The sequence below is a fragment of the Chrysemys picta genome, chromosome 4, assembly GCF_011386835.1.
Source record: "Chrysemys picta bellii isolate R12L10 chromosome 4, ASM1138683v2, whole genome shotgun sequence".
Classification (NCBI taxonomy): Eukaryota; Metazoa; Chordata; order Testudines; family Emydidae; genus Chrysemys; species Chrysemys picta.
Genome location: NC_088794.1, coordinates 131,472,735 through 131,492,565, shown reverse-complemented (window position 1 = coordinate 131,492,565; position 19,831 = coordinate 131,472,735). Strand labels below are relative to the sequence as shown.

Sequence of the window (19,831 nt, the reverse complement as noted above, 5' to 3'; positions counted from 1 at the left end):
CTGAAGGGCTCCAGTTCTAGGCAAAAATTTTACATCTCAAAACAGTACTAGATAAAATGGAATTTAACATTTTAGAGAGGTTAGTTATTTTTCCAATGAATTGGTATCACATGGTGCAAGTAGATGTTAAGAAAAAGCCAATATATTTTCTACATTAATGTGTTTTGGAGAACTGATGAATATCAGTCATGCTTTCCTGAGATCACATGGGAAATTGTATTAATTAGGATTGGTCAAATACGATTTGATTAAAAATGGCTTTTAGAATTAGAATTTTTTTGTGACCATTGTCATATTGGTTGAAGTTTTCCATTTTTTAACAATTTGAACCAATTTTTTTATGCAGGTTGAATGAAACTGAAAAAAAAAAATTCTCCTCCTTCCTTCCCACCCAACTTTTTTTTAAATGACTTGGTCTCAATAAAGCTACAACACTGTAACAGATGAGAATTTGGCCTTTCGAGTTATGAAAATACAAAAAAGAAAATGTCATTTGAAGTTGTTTGACATTTTGTGACTATTGTAGGGTGTCAGTAACCTCGGGGAAATTATGTGTTTATACACACACACCCTTCCTCCCTGAAGCTTCGGTTTAGCGACTGATGGTCTAGGGACTATCTGCTAGGATAACCTCTCACGTTTTAACTCCCTGTTAAAACTCGATTTGCCATGTTGCCTTTAGAGAGACAAGGCGGGTGACATAATAGTTTACTGGACCAACCTCTACTGGTGAGAGAGACACAGAGCTCTGTGTAAGCTCAAAAGTTTGTCTTTCTCACCAACAGAAGTTGGTCCAATAAAATATATCACTTCAGTCACCTTCTCTCTCTAATATCTTTGGACCGACATGGCTATAACAACACTGCATACAACATATTGCCTTTAGTCAATCTTGTTGGTGTGAATTAAAAAAGGTTCCTTTCCCCAACATCTATCTACTTGTCTGTCTGTCCTTAAACTGTAAGCTTCTTGGGGTCAGAACAGTTCTTGAGTGTCTGCAAAGCATCTAGCACAAGACAGGCACTACCATAAACAAATACATAATAGATTTGAGGCAATGGTTTAAGTAAAAAGTAGCTTATTAAATTGAACAGTATTGTACTTTTCATGGATGATACGGCCAGAAGGGCTGACTGTGATCATCTCATCTGACCTGCTATATAATACAGGCCATAGAATACATTAACATACAAATCTGTATATCTTCTAAGGAGTGAAAACCCGGTCACATTGAAGTCAAAGGAAAAACTACCATCATCTTCAATGGAGCAAGATTTCATCCAGAGAATTTAGGTAACTGTAATCCAATTATCTTTCATGCCTTGTGCTCCTTGCCATCAATCATTTCAAAGGAAACTATGCTTTTGAGTCAGTTCTTTTCTCCCATTGCAGCAGCGTGTCATTTCCTAGTAGCAGTATAAAAACAAGCCAAGTCCTCCAAACAAGATGAGATGTTTCTCATTCATAACAGATACTTTCTAGCACCAGCTGGAAAGGGGAAAAGAAGCTTTAAAAATAAGAATATATAAAAATGAACAGGAGGGGAAAATGCAGCCAAGCAAAATATTCATTTAAAAATGGGCTATGTTTTAAAGTTCTGGCTTATTTTTTCTTTTGTTTTTATAATCAGAAACAAGCAGGGAAAAAAGGACATATTCTTGAAAGCAGTGGATATTTGTCAACTTATCTTTGTCATTTCTTTATTCATAGACTTTTGGAAAACAGTACAGTATTGTAAAAACAGGTATGATTTTGAGATTTAATAAGTTGTCATCAGACAAGTTTCAGACATATGGAGTTTGTTTTAACCAAACCTAGCAACGAACCAGTTTGGAAATTTTGTGGCCCCAGAAAACAAGCTGAATATACCACTTCATCAATTTGGAGGAAAGTAGTGATAATACTTAGTGTACAGAACTTAAGCTTGTATATGGATCATTTGCAAAGTTTTCATATAAAGACCATCTCCCCCACTGTGGGATAACATTCCCTTTAAGGTCAATTCTTTAAATTCATATTTACTGCATGAAAAACATCTCTCTTCCACAATATAAGGAAAGTACAGAAATAAACAGCATAATTTTGAAATGTTTTGTTGTATTAAGGAGTTATTAAGAATCAATAAATAAACTTGCAGGTTGAAATCCTGGTCCTCTTGACTTTCACCCTATATGAACACACTATTGGTCAAATCTTCAAAAGCATCCTCTATAGCAGGGATCGGCAACTTTTGGCACACGGCCCGCCAGGGTAAGCACTCTGGCGGGCCAGGCCGGTTTGTTTACCTGCCGCGTCTGCAGGTTCGGCCGATCGCGGCTCCCAGTGGCTGCGGTTCGCTGTCCCAGGCCAATGGGGGCGGCAGGAAGTGGCAGCCAGCACATCCCTCGGTCTGCGGCACTTCCTGCTGCCCCCATTGGCCTGGAACGGCGAACCGCGGCCAGTGGGAGCTGCAATTGGCTGAATCTGCAGACGCAGCAGGTAAACAAACCGGCCCAGCTCGCCAGGGTGCTTACCCTGGCAGGCTGCATGCCAAAGGTTGCTGATCCCTGCTCTATAGGTATGCAAATAAATACATACACAAAACCTCAGATTTCATTCCCCAACAATCTTTTCACATGTGGTTTGGAATTTAAAAATGTATCCCATTAAGTGAAAGCAGATCACAGTAAAGCTTTAATGTAGAAATGAATTTGTGTTAAACTGCACAGGAAGAATACATCAAAACAAAGCACTTTAATACATGATTTATTATTGTCCTGCACTTTCAGTATAGCAGGCTGGAGATGTAATAAAAAAGGTTTCAAAATTCATTGATTTCATTTCATTTAACCACTCTAAACAAACAACCAGTGTTTTAGAGTTCAGAGAATTAAAACGTTTACTGTCCATTACAAGCAAAACTTTAATATTAACTTTTCAGAGTCTGCTTATTACTCTGCTCTTTTAAATTCTTTAGATACATTCCTCAAGGTAAACAATAAATTTCAATCTGTTTCACAATCAAAATTGATAAGGCCTTCTTACCCATTTTATATCACCTCCACTATTACTTCATTGCAAAACACAATCTTATGTCATACTATAAATATCCATCCATGCACAAAACACAGGGGCCAGAAGTTACACATTAATATTTCATGTAGGCTTCGAATACTTCCTTTTCCCTTTGCAGGTTTATGGTACATTTAAAAAGATATCTTTAGACTTGGTCTACTTGGTCTTAAAATACAAATATACAATATCCATAAGCATAAAAAAGTAAAGCCTAGATTGCTTTACCATGTATAATGAACTGCTAAAATCTTATACATGTACAATATAGCATCATGCTGATTAATATACATATTAGTTAAATATATTAACCAATAGTGGGGATGTGGTCAAGTTTTGCTTTTTGTTTTTGATAAGAAGTTGTTCATATACAAGTAAAAAAGATTTTTTAAATTTAAGCTTATATGGAATACCTGAACTAGATAAACATCTGTAAACCCATTTGAGATATTCAAGTTAAACTGGAGTATAACCTGCTGATTTGAAAGAGAATACAGTTCCTCACTGGTGGAATTTAAAGATTTGTTACTCCCAAAGAAAATGCAAATTACTGAATTCTAACATTCACATTTTCATATCTAACATGTTAATTATTATGTGTCTTCTAGCTAGGTTTATTCTTTTAGTATGAATTCATCACCATCTACCAGAAACAATTCAGTACCTCAATGTTGCTGCCATAGATTTTTCTAAATAGGTAGATATACAGTACAAAGTGTAGACAGTGAGACAATTAAGCATGTATATACAGTTTTCTGAAAGGCATTTTTGTGACCATTTTAGTAGAGTTTGTAGAAAACAGTTACGATAGTCACCAGTTCTGCTGATATCACTGTATTGAAAACTTTCAAGCCATGTTTTTATATGAAACTTGTACTGCTGCATATATTGTACAACAAAAGAAAAAATATAGCTCATTCTTTAGGAGTGATACTTAATGAATCACTAAACTGAGTAAGATAATCAGCACAGGGCTTAATTTTCCTGAGGTCTGTAAGAATTTTTAAACAGAATCACAGTGACCAGGCTAAACTGCAAATGTACTGTTTAAGTTTTAAATATACAGTTTGTACAGAACTTCTGTGCATGGTCATCTCATGACTGTGTGTGTTCACACCGATGTTTCCTCTAAATGACTCGCCACTGCATAATACTTGTATCTTTTCCACCTGTGGAGATGAGATGGGTGTCTTCACACAGAAAATCTACATTAGTTACATGACTACTATGTCCACCATACACATGGCTTGGAGCCTGGAAAATATCAATACAGGATGTTATTACTGCAGATAAATAATATACATTACCATAACAAATATTTAATTATGTCTAGCATTCAAACGACAATAAAATAAAATTGTCACCTTATTTCTATCAATGAAGTCAGACTATTTTAAAATGCAGACTTCTATATTAAAGTGCCAATCCACACTTACACATGTAAATCCACACTTACGCATATAAGAAGTCCTGTTGATTTAATTTTGTTTGTTTTTTTGACACTCAGCAGAGGAACAAAATTTCCCATGTTTGTGAAGGTTTGCAAGATTGTACTCTAACAAAGTAAATATCTTACCCTAAATTGTGAACACGGATAAGAGAAGAGATGTACTTTGCCAAAATCATCCCCTGTTGATAGCAGTTTTCTCTCATGTGATCGACAGACAGCATTGATGTCTGTTCCATCTGAACCTTCTGGCCATACCCCTGAAAACATGTAGTGACTATTTTAATATTTCTGCTACACAAACAGAACAGAAATGTTAGCTAATTTTTTTTGTTATGACATTAATGAAGAGGCCACCTGTTTAAAAACAACCAACCTCCAAATCCTTCAAAATTACTAGTGATTCAGGCCCTGACTCAGAAAACCAAATAATGAATTTTAAAAATGTGCATAAGACCCAAAATCTGAATGCGAATGAAGCACATGCATACGTCCTTTGCTGAACAAGGAGGATGTAAGCAGTATTTTGCTGAATTGGGGCCTCAGCTGTGAGCCTTCAGGTATTATATCATAATACATGTGTACATAAGAGACAACAACTGGAGGTACAATTTTAAACTACTGCTTTTCTCCTTCCCTTCTCCATAATTTACAGATAATGAATGACTTCTTGTAGGTAGGAGGCTTATTAAAAAGGTACAACCAGCAGGTTCTCCTCACTCAAATCTATCCTAAAACCCCACTTGTGGTGTTTACAAGAATTATACCATTAAAAATAATAATAAAGTGACTAATGAATGGTCAAGAAGATATGAACTTGTTATAACTGAATTATGACAAGCTTTTGTTACGATAACCCTTCTTCCTCATCCCAGTCCCCTACTGCTTGTTGGTCTCACATATTGTGTCACCTCTAAAATTAGATTGTAAGCTCTTTAGGGGAAGGACAAGGTTTTTATGTTTGGTCTGTAAAGCCCCTGCATGTTTTCGCGTGCTGTAAAAACATTATAAAACAGGTTATGGAAACTTAAATTTTCTTTTTATACAGCATTATGTATAGCTATTTGCTGCTTAAGATTTTTAATGCTTTTTGTCCTTTAGATTTGATCTACTCCCCCATTCAGCACAGAGGTTGTTTAATCATTTGAGAGAGTCCAATGTTGTAGTCAGGTGCGGTTTTTTGTTTTGTTGAGTATTAAATTATTATGACATTCAGTGTTTGAGTTAAGAGCAATTCCTCCCCTCCCCCCACACTTATAAATCTGTAATGACTTCAGAAATACGGAAATTAAGTGGTTTCATGTTTTTAATCACTGGTATAATTTTATTCTGTATAGCATCTTTTATACAAACTCTCCCAAAACAGTTTAAAGGATTACTGAAAACAATATAATAAGAAAGGAAACTACTGAACCCCCAAATTCAACTGACTTCAATGGGACTCTGTGCAGAAATATCCCTTTGCATGATCAAGATATAAAAATAAATAAAGAGAGATATGCAAAGGAAAGATAAATGTACTTTCCTCTGGGATAAAATTATGAATGAGGTTAAAGAAATTAAGTTTAAGAGGTAGAGAAAAGCTGTTCTAGATGCTAGTGCAGACAGAGAGAAGGCTTTTGCACCAACAGAGTCAAAACTATATGAAGGTAGAGAGCTAGCTGAGAGGGGAGGAGAGTCTGTAAGACAGGCTGGATAGAGTTAATGGAGGAATTACAGTATAAAAACCAAAGATGGCAGTTTTGAATCAAATCCTGAAGTGAACTGGGAACCAGTGAAGTTAAGGGGGGCGGGAATAGGACCACTGTGATCATTTCTTTAGATACATGAAAAAGGCAGCAGATTCCTTTTACAAATCTGATATAAATAAACTATTACTTACACTAGAGAATACTCATTTTAAAATATGCATCATTTCAGAGCCTTTGAAGCTAAGCACCGAGGCTCAGATTTTTAAAGCTATTTAACTATTGTTGCACTCAGCATTGCAACACCTAACTGGTATAGGAGCTTCAATCTCATTTTCAAAAAGGATTTAGGCACTTAGTCTACATTTCATCAAGAGTTGAAAATGCAAGTTAGGCTCCTAAATCAGTTAGGTGTTGCACTGCTGAGCACAGCAACACCTAAATAGCTTTAAAAATCTGGGCCTAAAACACTAAAAGTGTCAGGGACTCTCAAACCCTAGCCCTAAGAAGTTGAAATATATTAACAACTCAGTAGAGGCTGTCCATGCAGAGAGAAGAATTTTATCATCTCAGCATAATATGCAGCCAGTCATCTTTGATTCTGTCTTCTCTCTAGACCTGCATGTCAAATCCATATCCAAACCTAGCCACTTCTTCCATAATGTTTCCAAAATGTAACATTTTCTTTCTGTCACTATTCTAAAACTCTAGTTTAGGCCCTTGGCTGCAATCTCTTCCTCTTTCTGGGTCTCTCTCCAACATGTTACCCTCTCTGTTCCATTCCAAACATGGCTGCTAGGATAATCTTTCTTGCCTATTGCTCTGACCACTCCCCCCCCCCCCCCCTTTTTTTTTTTTGAATCTTTGCACTGGTTTCCTGTTTCATCATACCAAGTTCAGTATCTTGTCCTCACCTTTTAAGACCCTTCACCGCTTTACCTCTCCTGTTTGTACACACTTATCTCTTATTGTGTTATTCTACCACTTCCTCAGCTCCAGTGATAACAATCTTCATTTATCGAATTCTCCCACGACCGTCTCAATGACTTCTTCCGTGCTGCCCCTTATATACAGAATGCCCTCCCTGAATTAATCTGTAACGCAAGTACCTTCTTCTCCTTCAAATCCCTCCTCAAAACAACAAACCTGTGCTTTGAGGCCTACAAGAAAGCAGTCAACCACTAGTGATGGTTGATCACAGGGGATTATTTTGTTTATATGTAAAAAAAAATTACAACCCCCAAATCAATGAAAGAAACCAAAACCATCTGGAACTGGAACACCTTATTTTTGTTGAATTTGTCCTCCTTTTCCTTTCTCTTTCTTTTTGTTCATTTCACTCACTTCTTATGAATATCTCAATTTACACTACCAGCTCTTTGGGGGCAGGGACTGTCACTTTTTGTACAGAACCGTGTACAATGGGACTGGATTGTACACTGTTTATACAGCACCTAACTCAATGGAACTTGATCCTGAATGGGGTCTTTGGTGCTGTAGGAATACAAATACATAAATGAAAATTCTCTAATTGTAATACATGCTGTCTAAAAACAATTGTAATTTCTCATAGCAGGTAGCTTGTGATTGGTTTTCACTTCTGTTGAAATTAATAATTGTATCAGAAGCTACCAAGAATATTAAATCAGAGGTCTCCTGTATCAAAATAAGAGGACAGATAGTGATAAAAATTGTGCAATAGAAGTTTTATATTTGCACTTTGAAATCTGAATAGTAATGTTTCAAATAAAGATGACAGTCTGAATGTTAGCTAATTGGAAAAGCAAAGAATCATAAGTTTGTGAGAGGGAGAAAAAAAAAACTTACCAAAAACATGGAATCCTAAAGTACAGGTGTAGGTAACCCATTCTATATCTCTAGTAGTCTCAACACTCACTACTTGTTTACAAGCAGAGGGAATCCCTACAGAAAGAGAAACAAATGATGACATTTTCAGTTTTTAAGCTGCACGGGAGTTGATTTAAGCTAAAAAGTAGCAACTAATTAAAATATATGTTCCAGCCTAAAGATTATATGATCTTATCTTAATTAAAAATTCATTAGATATCCTAGAATCAACTCTGCACAAAGCACAGAAAACTATTTGTTACTCACAGTATAAGATTTCATAGTCCCCTGAATTGGACACAAGGTACTGTGAATTAACAGACCAGTCCAAGTGAGTAATGAAGCTGGAATGACCCTATGAAGAGAAGTGTATTGTATTAATTCCACCAACATAGCATAATATGTACTATAATGTATACATGCTTATTTGTTATTAGTAAATAAGTAGTAAGGAGGTCACTTACTGAGCATTTGCCAATTCTACTATATTTTCTCCCATTTTCATTAACACCATATATATAGATACAGTTGTCATGGGAACCTATTGCCAAGAAGTTTCCATCTATAAAAAAGTGAATTATAATTATACCCGCAAGAAAGAATTAAACTAATCTATGAAGTTCTAGTGTGTTATGGACAATGGGCATTGTTCTTAAAATTTTTATTAATAAAGTAAAAAACCCAGAATTTTCTTCTTCTCCTTGTTTGATGGAATATGTTTCACTGCACATAAAACAGCAGCTTTATATAGCAAATACTGAAGTTAAACCTCAGAAGGAAACTGAGAAAAAAGCCAACCTGAACATGGTACTACACACACATCTAAGCGAGAGAGCTGATTTCTGCTAAACATCAATATCTGAAGGGGCCAACAACAGGAACTTGGAGTTAAAGCCTCTGGGTAAAATCCTAGCTCCATTGACTCAATGGAGGCAGGATTTCAACTCATGTATCTATACCCAATTTAAATATATGTGGGGAATTTAAAAAATAAACCCTATATTGCATACAATCACTTCTTTTTTTAAACCAGTAAGTAGTGTGTGTCAAACCTGGTGAATAACGCATTACAGACAGCTGTTCATTTCCATCTGTGTGTACAGTGACCAAATCTTTTGTTTCTGTGTCAAACACAAACCACCTGTTGTAAACACAGAAAAAGGCCAATAAATTGCTCAGTAAAGAATGCAAATCTACAGTAGTTTTAATCAACTGTTCATTATGTCAAAATAGCAGTCTTCCATATGTTTTGCACTAAAAGGAAAAGAATAGGAAGGGGACATTTTCTGCGTTACTTGTAGCCAACTGAAAGTAACATTTTCAACAGTAGATAAACAGAATATCAATCACATATTGAGCCAGATGTCTACATTCAGATTTTATTATCATTTTACAAATTGTCACCGGTTATATGCATGTATGATTGATGTATATGTATACTGTGTATCTTGTGTATATTGGACCACATTCTTTAAGGCCCTTTTACAGTGTTCGGACATTTAATTTAATTAAATGTAATTTAATTACATTTATATCTACTTTAAAGGCCAGAGAAGTGTAAAGGTGGCTTAGTGTTTCTGAGAATCAGGCCCACTATGTATTAGATAAATAAAAATTAGATCATAATAAATCTCCTATGAGGTGGATTGGGGCTTTGTTATACATTGTTCTCTGGACATGTTTCTACAAATACTTACAACTATTTCACTTTGAAAAGCTGCATTTTAATGCTGATTTCAGTTTATTAAGTATCAAAAATAAAGACTGCTCCCAAACATCTTACTTTTATTTAGATATTAAGGGAAACAGAGAACCAAATACATTTTGCTTCAATACTTACTAAAACCATGTCATCAAATAAAAAGGTATTTTAGAATGAAGTGCAAATATTTTAAATATTAGGAACAAAATTCTGCCCTCAGGTAAACCTTGAAGGAAAGGAGGGTTTTGTACTTCAGGCACTTACAGTTCTGGGTTCAAAGCAAGGCTCCACCACTGATTCCCTATGCAATTTTGGGCCACAGTTCTCTATATACAATGTAGGTAGTACTTCTTTTCTCCCTCATCTGTCTCATCTATTTAAGTTTTAAGCTCTCCTGGCAGAAACTGTCTCTTTACTATCTATGTTCTTGTACAGTGCCTAGCACAATGGGGCCTTGACAAAATTTGGTTGGGGGCTCTGGACGTTACTATGGTAAAAATAATAAAACATGTTAAATTTTCAAGCAAACACCTTTTGTCTTCTCCTGTGCTGTCCCTCACATTTGAGAGGAGGAGCTCCCTGTATACATCCTTCAGAACCCTCCTTAAAACTCTCATTAGCTGTTATGCCTACAACAATAACAACAACATCAACCCCCTGAGAAAGGTTAGGCTGCTGATGCACTGCCACCACTGCTTTTCATGCCTACCAGTGCTGCCTCATTGTTTCCTGTATTCCTCCATCCGTCTGACTGTATCCATCTGATGCCTCATGTCTTATACTTAGATTGTAAGCTTTTTGGGGCAGAGATAGTCTTTCTTGATCTGTATTTGTACAGTGTCAAACACAATGGGGTCCTGGACTAAGGTTGTTAGGTGCAATAGCAATACAATAATAATAAACACCACCAACAATACCTTCAGCTCCTGTTGAAGTCAACAGAAGGTGAGCATAGGTATCAGAGGGCACAATTTTGCCCTATTTGTTGGAGAAACAAGAATATCAACTTTGATTTGGTGAGATGGACGGATACCCACTGTTGATTGATACCCGCGCTTTTGTTCTTCTTACCTTCCAGTTAGTGTTCCTATTGCAACAACAGACCCTGAAGGATGAAAACCAGAAGACTGTGCTGGATCCTATAACGTTTCAAAGGAAGTATACATTTATACCCAGAGACAGTAATAATAAAAACACAATTAAAATTGCTTACTCAGTAACAAACTAAGCCTCCTCATTCTTTTTTTAGAGTAAATGCCTCTTTTTATATTTGAGGGAAAACCAAGTACATTTTGAAATCCACTAAAAATTACCTAACACAGTGTTTCCTATATTCAATGCCACACTGTTTTCCTTTGTGCACAGTCTAACCTAAGATTTATTGGGCAAATAATTTCAAACAAAAAAAATATTGAGAAAAAGCTGCTTCTAGACAAATCCCCAAAGGGGAAAGAGGTAAAATTAACTTAATAAATTATTCACTCAGTTCTAATTTAGTTATATAAATGTCTAATCAGTAGATGGCAGTTGTTTACTACCTGAAGGCTGAGCAAGCAGTTGATTTTACTGCTGCATATATCACATGGCATGGAGTGCTGAAGTGGCAGGGCCTGACTTTACCCCTAACAAAGCAGAAGGTATCTTTGCAATACCCTGCCAGTTACAAGTCAGCGGAAGTTTGAGTTAAATAATGAACGTGGGTCTCTCACTTTGATGTCTGATATTACAACATTTTCATTCGCATAAATGTTTAAGCATATTTGATACTATGTTGTTACTGATGTATCTGGAGAACCACAATGTTTCACCTGCCATTATAACATCTGAAAAATATGAAAAGTTAGTAGTGGCTTACTAGTTTTATGTCACAACATACAAAGAATGAGCTGTAGAATTCTGTAGATTAGAGAAGAAAACTCAAGCATAAGTGGCTAAATTTTTTGGCAGATTTTTGTCATGGCATGTCAAAATTAACATGTATATGAAAGAGCTAAACAGGGAATAAAATAATAGTACTGCAAAAAACCCACATAATTTATTCATATTTTTATATTCTAGTCATTGCTCATACTGGAGTGAATATGGCAGACCTGCTAACAGGTTTATCAATTTGTAGTTGCCTTGCCTGTGGTCGCTGGCTCTAAGGGAGATTCTCCTTACTTTCAAGAGGTAGAGAGAGAGAGACCTATGTTTTTGCAATTTACTCACAAAATCATATGGATATCGGTAGCTAATATCTGTTGTTTCTATATTTATGTAGTCAAATCATTATAGTAGCCCAAGTGTGCTCAATTTTCCAAGGTTCCTAGGACCCAAACAAATGAGCAAATTCTGTGGTTTTAAATTCTCCCTTACATAAAACATAAGTTTAAATAAAGATTTTAATCTCAACAACAACCTGCTGGTGAACCATAATATTAAGACATTCATTGTTATATAGTTCTTTCTAACACAAATAGGCTATAGTATCAAATGAAAGATTTATCCACTCCAGGTAAGAAGCCAGTGACTTACGAAATAAGGTCTCTAAGATGCTTCAAAGTGGATGTGAGAAGATTATTGTCAAGGTGATTGATAGTTGAAATCCTGCTTTAATCAAGCAAAGAGTATTTGGATGACTGCCTTATCTTTATAAAAATCTGGCTAGATGGATTTATTTTTATGAGTCCTTGATTTCAATAGGCTAAATTGCTGTTATAGTTAAAATGTACCTCTCTCTGAAGAATCAAAATGACTAGCGTGGATTTTCATCTCCTCGGTAATAAGAAAAATACTTATTTATTTAGTGTTTTATATCCTCAAAGGCCTGTCTGACTATTAACAAATTCATTCTAGTATTTACTCATTTATTTAGTGTTTTATATCCTCAAAGGCCTGTCTGACTATTGACAAATTAATTCTAGCATTTACTTATAACCAGCCAAACCCTTAATCCTACTTTTGAGATGAGAGCAAAAAATAAACTAAGCTGTATCATGGACTGATCCTTACTCGTCTCTTTTCAGGACAAGGTTAGAAGGTTAAGGACCTGGTTTGCTAGCTAGTGGAACTTGCTGCACTTCAGAGAGCTCTGAGGAAGAATTTCATCTTGCTAACAGACTACTCAATAGATGATATGGTGGTACATTATAATATTCTGTTGTCCTTTGCCATCAATACAATGACTTCTAAATGCCCCCTTCTCAAAATAGGTCCTAAAAAAAGGATATTAAGTAAAATTTTAAGTCTTGTTTCACCACTTTAGACCTATTTAATTTTCTAATTTGATCTTTTTCTCAGAATAAGAACAAGCGGCTCAGATATAGTAACAGTAATCTCCAACCTTTCACTACTATATATATATAAAATAAAAGTATATTTTTATACTCAACAGAGTGAGGTATGAGGCACACATCAATATATTCAACTGAATACATGCAGTGGCTTACTGATACAATGCTGACATACATTAAAAATACATATGCAGAGAGACCTCATGGATCCATTCTCCACTTCATTATATGTATACAAGTCTTACTAGTGTTATACCACAATGTAAAGAGTTTTTAAATTATTACTGTGTGCCTTTTCTAAATTAATTTAAGTCTGGTTTGAAGTCTGATAAGACCAGAGAGGGGTATATGTTAATATCTTATAGCCCAGGTCATAGTAGAAATCAACTTTAACTTCTCTTAAGGAACTACTAAAATCTATTTTTTCACATTCCTGCACACTCCACTACAACAGGAAACTTGTTTCCAAAGTTTATTCTTCTTCAAAATGCAACATCAAAAGCTTAGGTGCCAGTTGTAGCATATATTTCCTTAGAACAGGTTTTCCAGGATCCTGTGTTTTGGTAGTTTCATTTGTAATTGGTCGTGACTTTTTAAAAATATGTTATCACAGTAAGTAAGTTTTTACCTAAAGTGTATTGATTAATTTTTTGCCTCTAGGTTATAACCCAACACAATTTCACATGAACAATAAGAATTTTGTCTCTCTTAAGAATAATTGTATCTGTCATTTTGATTTGGCCGCTCCTAAGGGCAACCTACAGAGAAGCTTATTTTAAATCTTTGGAAATTCTCTTTCCATGACAAATATGTTAAACAGTATGTAGTGGGGCGGCTGTCCCACTCCATGAGAAAAAGGGCTGGAACAGGCCAGAGAGGCTGCGCAGACCAGCAGCCAATCAGCAAAGGCCTGTGGAGAGCCAATCAGGGCAAAGAAAGAGGCAGCCAATCAGGGCTGGGCCCTATATAAAGGCTGCCTAGCAAAGGAGAGGGCAGTCTCTCCCTGACTAGCAAGGGAGGAGGACTGGTTCCTGAGGTAAGGAGGTAGTACCCTGGACACAGCAGTGCTGGGCAGGCTTGGGGGAGCTGAGGAGAACTCTGGCCCATTACCTGCCAGGCTGTAGCCCCTGACTAGAAGGGCTGAGAAGATGCAAGGGGCCAAAGGGGAAGTGGCCCAGGGAAGGTAGGTGGACAAGAGGGGAGAGAAGCTGCTGCTAGGGAGTCCCTGGGTCGGGACCCAGAGTAGTGGGTGGGCCTGGGTCCCCTCCTTGAACTGCACCTGGCCATGGAGGAGTGTGGCTGAGACAGATTGCAACTTGCCCCTGAGGAGAGGGGCTAGACGTTGGGGTTGTGGTTCGCCACTGAGGCAGGTGTAAGCTGAAGGACTGTTGTTACCTTCCCCTCCCCCTCTGCCCCCTGGAAGGGGGTGAGAATGGGGTAGTGGGTGCTGCCGGACAGCAGTGTCCTGAAGTGGACATTGCTGAGTGGGGAGCAAGACGGTTCCCAAATCAGCAGAGCAAACAGCGGGCAAGACACCCCGTGCAGAGGGTGCTCCACAGCTGACTAGCTAATTCCAGGAGCAACCAGCAGTGGTGAATCCTGACCCCATTACACAGTACAATAATTAGAAAGGTAGGGAAAATGTAATGCCACTGTCATACCTGGAAAGTCTCCATCCTCTCTCTCACAATGATTAGCTTTTGATTTTTAAAATCTGGACTGCCACTCTCCTTTTTAAATGGCTGGTTTCTAAGCTTAGCTAGTACAGGCCAATTTGTCTTTATCTCCCAGGCACTGAACTGTAAAATTTCTGCAGTGTCCTAGTTCTCACAAGTGTAAAAACAGCTGATATGGTCTCTCCAATCAAGGCGGAAGCTTCCCCTGTCAACATAAGCAGGGGTCAATTTATCGCGTCTAGTCTAGATGCAATAAATTGACCGCCGAGCACTCTCACGTCGACTCCGGTACTCCACCAGGGCAAGAGGCGCAGGCAGAGTCAACAGGAGAGTGTCAGCCGTCGACTTACCCCAGTGAAGACACCACGGTAAATAGATCTAAGTACGTTGAGTCCAGCTACGTTATTCGTGTAGCTGAATTTGCGTAACTTAGATCGATTTCCCCCTTCCCCCCCAATGTAGACCAGGCCTTATGTCGGTGGGAGGAAGGCTGTAGTGTAGACACTGACATAATTAAGTCGACATAAGCTGCCTTATGTTGACCTAACTGTGTAGTGTAGACTAGCCCTTTGTTAGTGTGGTAGTTTTCACTTGAGAGCTTGGGTGGCTGATGGAGAATCCATACCAGACTTTTTAAAATTTACTTTATAAGTTACTGTCGAACTTTTCCCGTTTATGGAGGGTATTACAGATATGGAAATTTCCTGCAATGTTACTAAAAAACCTTAGTGTATTAAGGTTACCTATTTGTGTGGTCCTGGAATGGGATTGAATATAACCTTTGGGGAAACGTGATGTGAGGGCTGGGAGTTCAAAGGAGTATATTGAAAATTTTGTAGCCAGAATGGACTTTTGGGACAATAAGTGTTAAGTGGATTTCCTGGGATACCCTAGGGAGAGGTTAATGCAAATTACCCAACTCCAGTTATGCAAAAATCTAGCCTGTTGAAACTACACTCTGAGGAGAGGGTCTTTGTCTGCTGTTTACCTGTCACCAAAGACCAAGATCAAAGGCTCCAAGCTGTATAAAGAAACAGCTTCTCTGCCTGCCTTGGTTCTGGTTCTGAATCTAAGACAGTTATGAACTTGTAATCACAAGGAAAATGCAGTTGTCGGTTTTGAGGGACTGACACCTACCAGAGCCCAAGGCTGGAGTTGGGTAATCTCTGGTAAATTTTTTAGCATGCATGTAGGTTCTTTTATTGTTTTTAACATGTTTTTTTTTTGTAATGCTTTCACCTTAAGAATAAATGTGCTCACTTGTAAAGGACTGTGTGGTAATTTATAACTGCTGACAATTGCTCTGGTCATAGTCTTTGGAGAGAAAGCAAAGAGCAGATGCTGGCCTTTTAGGTAGTCTGGCTTGCTGGGAATATCAGTGTAAATCAGAAAGCCATGCAGCCTTACCACCCAAGTCAGAAGGCAGAGAGACATGAGTCTCTGCCCAAGAGAGGTGATGGCTGGGATCCAGTAATCTTTAAGTGGGTGCCCTAAGTGGATTGTGGAGAGGGAATGCAAGTGTAGTTGCCCTGACCTGTGAAAGAGGGCAAGAAGGGAAAATTGAGAAGTAGCTTAAGTCACCACAGGGCACTATATGGCTCATATGAAGAATCTACTCTCTGTTTACTTTAAAAAGAAGATTATAAATACAGACTGCTGGGTAGTTGTGATGGTGGATTTCCATAGCTGAGGAGCAGAATCCATAGCTTGTTTCCTATAAACCGCACTAACCTCCCTTGAGTGCTATCTTACCTATCTAGATTGTTGAAAAGGAAACAAGCTATACCAGGCATTAAAAAAAGGACTAAATCAGTACTTATTTCTTCTTTTAAGTGCTCAAAAATAGATACATTATAACATAACTAATATGAGTTCCCAAATGCAGAATTAGGTGACCTAACTTATATGTACAAGTAAGAAATTTAGACCCTGCATCAATATACTCCCTCAATATCCATAGAACAAAAGTTGCATACCAGAGAGGGGAGGAGGGTAGAAATTAGTTTGAAGACTTACGGCTTGTCTACACAATGGGGTAATGTGTGCTACATGGGTGTGATTTCTAAAGTGCACTAACATGTTGTAGCATTGACAGATCTGTGTAGATCCTGTGGCTGTGTACCAAACATTCCTTAGTGCACTTAGCATTAGATAGCAGGGTCTACAGAGACCAATTAATGTGTAACACGTCAGTGAGCTTTAGAAATCCCCCATAGTGTGCAATGCTGCTTCATATAGACAAATAATTATTAGGCTGGGCACATCTGCCACTTCTCAAAAATGATAAAATGCCAAATGTCTTCCAGTTTCAGTTTTGTGATTTTTCTTCTGAATAAAATAAGTGCCTAAAGCACAGTATACTTTTTGTATTATACCACAGCCAAGTTAGCTTTGGGTTAGCAAAAGGGTTAGTGGTTTAGAATGTTTGGCTTAACACTACTACAGGTTTTAGAATTGTACAAACATTTTCAAAAAGTTAAAGTATATACTATCTCCCTGATTCTTCCCCTCCTTTTATAATCTAACAAACATTTTTTAAATTAACTTATTTGAAAAGCTTTATTCTATGAAAGAGAAGTGTGTGGGCTTAATAGTATATACCTCTATAATTTTGTTCCAGACAGGACGATGACTGGTAGCATCCCAGAGAGTAATGTGTTTGTCATGTCCACAAGTGAAAAACTGAGGTATAGAGGGATGGATGGCTAGTCCCCATAGCTCATCAGTGTGACCCTATACAAATACAAACAAAGTTTCTTCAGATGATGGACAGTAACATCCAAGTTAACACCTTTAATGAAGTTTAATTCTTCCCAATTAACGTGATTAGAATTAGCTTACTGTATGAATAAGCCTTCAGAAATTCTGCTGAGTTTCGGTATGTACTTATTTGATCAGTTTCTTTATTGCTGAAGTCACTGTGCTAGTAAATTAATTAAATAGTTCTGTATTTTCATAACATTAGACAAGTTATATTATTGCGCTTACATATTTTAAAACATTAATGCTTTTTATTAGTTTGCGAGGAAACAGCTCACCTGGGTAATTGGAAAAAAGTCTCCTGATAGAGTGCCTTGTAGAACAAAGTTTCTAGTAGTGCCTATCAATACAACATCACCTTTCCCTTCTGCTACTGTTCTTATTGGACCAAACTGCTCTGGAATCTGTGATCATAATAGATAAATGGACTGGTAAGTCAGATGGTACAAAATGGTTTCTCAAGTGTTAATCTGTTGTTTTAAGTATTTATTTCAAGATATATGGCCTTACAAATGGATTTTTTTAAAGCAGTCACACAGCTCTGAGTCTGGTCAAATACAGGGCTATACAATTTAATATAAAAGAATAGAGGACACCATGGGCAGATCCTCGGCTGGTGCAAACTGTCATAGCTCCACTGACTTCAATAGAGCTACAATAATTTATATAATACTCAGGGCCAGCTCCAGGCACCAGCTTAACAAGCAGGTGCTTGGGGCGGCCAAGGGAGAGGGGCAGCACGTGTGGCAATTCCGGGGCAGCAGGTCTCTCACTCCCTCCGCCGATTGCGGCTTTTTATTTTATTTTATTTTTGTGCTTGGGGCGGCAGAAATGCTGGAGCCGGCCCTGATAATACTAAACAAAAAGGCATCTACACTAACAGGACATAAAATCTGTGCAACTAAAACCAAGTAAGTCAGCAAATGAAAATGTTATGTTTCCTATAGCAATTAATTCCACCACATTTTATAAACTGTGAAATATGAATATTGGATCAAGTCTTTTTGTATACAAAATCCTTTTCTTTTTTTAAAGAAATTAAAAATCCCTAAGCTGCTCTTGGAGGTACTGACAGGTTTTGCATAAGTACAGCATCTATTGCTTCTGCAAGTGTACACTGCTTTAATTGCACCCAACTTTCTGCTTTCTAGAAGACTCCGGTGCAATCTGGTGCACAGAGCTCAACAATGTGGAAAATTTGACTAGAATAAATGATTTAATAATAAGCCATTATTAAAAAAAAACATTATTGGGGGTGGAGAGGTAGGGTGAGAATAACAGAGCAGGAAGTCTGAACATTTTCAGTAGTTAAAGTCAGGGAAAGCCCCAAAGCAGGTGTTCTTACTTGATTTAGAAAACTGACACACTACCCAAGTTGCCAATGCATGTGCAATGCCTCTAGAGCATCTAGTACACTTCACCCACCAGAATATACAGTTTTCCTCTGATCATGCTCTTTACACAGTGTCTAAATGGTCACATAACTCTGTTTGCTTTTTCAGATGTAACAAATGCACTCACTGGGACTATTCCTCTATAAAGCTTGAATTTGCAAATTCCTACATAATGGCTCAAGAAATTTTAGTAAAAAAATGTTAAAATTCACCGTTGGACTAAGACCAAGCATGGAAAGTGATAAAAACCATCATCATCACCATCTTGGTTTTGGAAAATAAAACGTGTGAAAGTAGTTTAGTATTTACTATTGCCAAGCACTGTAATAACCTGAAATTTAAAAATGGCTGTCACTATTAATAATTTGACAAAGAAGGGCAGAATTTATATAAGCAAAATTTAATTAGGTGCTTTCCTACCAATGAATGGATGTATTAAATTAAAAAAGACTATTTAACAAATCAGTTAATGTATCATTATAGTGATAAGAATCATATTCTATTTATTGATTTGACTGGGACTGCCACAGAATGAGGAGTCCTAAACAAGAGTACTGATTTAGGGAGCACAGTTCATAAGAAAGTTCATTTTAATTTTCCACTTAAAGTAATAAGTAAAATTTAAAGATCAGTAATATCACCTCAGTCTTGTGAAGTTTTTGATAATTCCCATTCCAAGATATTAGTTTTCTGTCTTTTCCACCTCCTGATACCAGTGTACCATCTCGCAGCATGCAAAGTGCAAAAATGCCACCCTCATGGGCTCCTTGAAGTGCATAGCTTATTCTATTTGTACCTAGACATATGGAGAAAAGAGGTTATTACTGAAATATTTATTTCATTGGATAATTTTTACTTTATTTTTCACAGCAACCTCAAGTCTGGAGTTATAGTCAATGGTTATATGTGTCATAGCTCAAAGAGTAAATCTCTTAAGTGGCATATACCCAACTACGTTGACTTACAGGTTTTACTTGCAATTGAGAATCACAA

The 19,831-nt window shown here is 37.1% G+C and overlaps 1 protein-coding gene across 11 annotated transcripts in view; it reads right to left on the bottom strand.

Annotated features, from left to right (window-relative positions):
- Positions 1–2,652: 2,652 nt before the first annotated feature.
- EML1 (EMAP like 1) overlaps positions 2,653–19,831 on the bottom strand; it is a 176,271-nt gene continuing 159,092 nt past the window's right edge. For all 11 annotated transcript variants that reach the window (XM_065593593.1, XM_065593594.1, XM_065593595.1 and 8 more), the window contains 10 exons: positions 19,480–19,634; positions 17,723–17,848; positions 17,286–17,417; positions 10,808–10,875; positions 9,087–9,175; positions 8,499–8,596; positions 8,302–8,389; positions 8,014–8,109; positions 4,628–4,758; positions 2,653–4,305 (listed from right to left, as the gene is read on the bottom strand). In XM_065593593.1, coding sequence (XP_065449665.1) covers positions 4,180–4,305; positions 4,628–4,758; positions 8,014–8,109; positions 8,302–8,389; positions 8,499–8,596; positions 9,087–9,175; positions 10,808–10,875; positions 17,286–17,417; positions 17,723–17,848; positions 19,480–19,634 — 1,109 coding nt within the window. In that variant the 3' untranslated portion in view covers positions 2,653–4,179. The remainder of the gene's footprint in view (positions 4,306–4,627; positions 4,759–8,013; positions 8,110–8,301; positions 8,390–8,498; positions 8,597–9,086; positions 9,176–10,807; positions 10,876–17,285; positions 17,418–17,722; positions 17,849–19,479; positions 19,635–19,831) is intronic.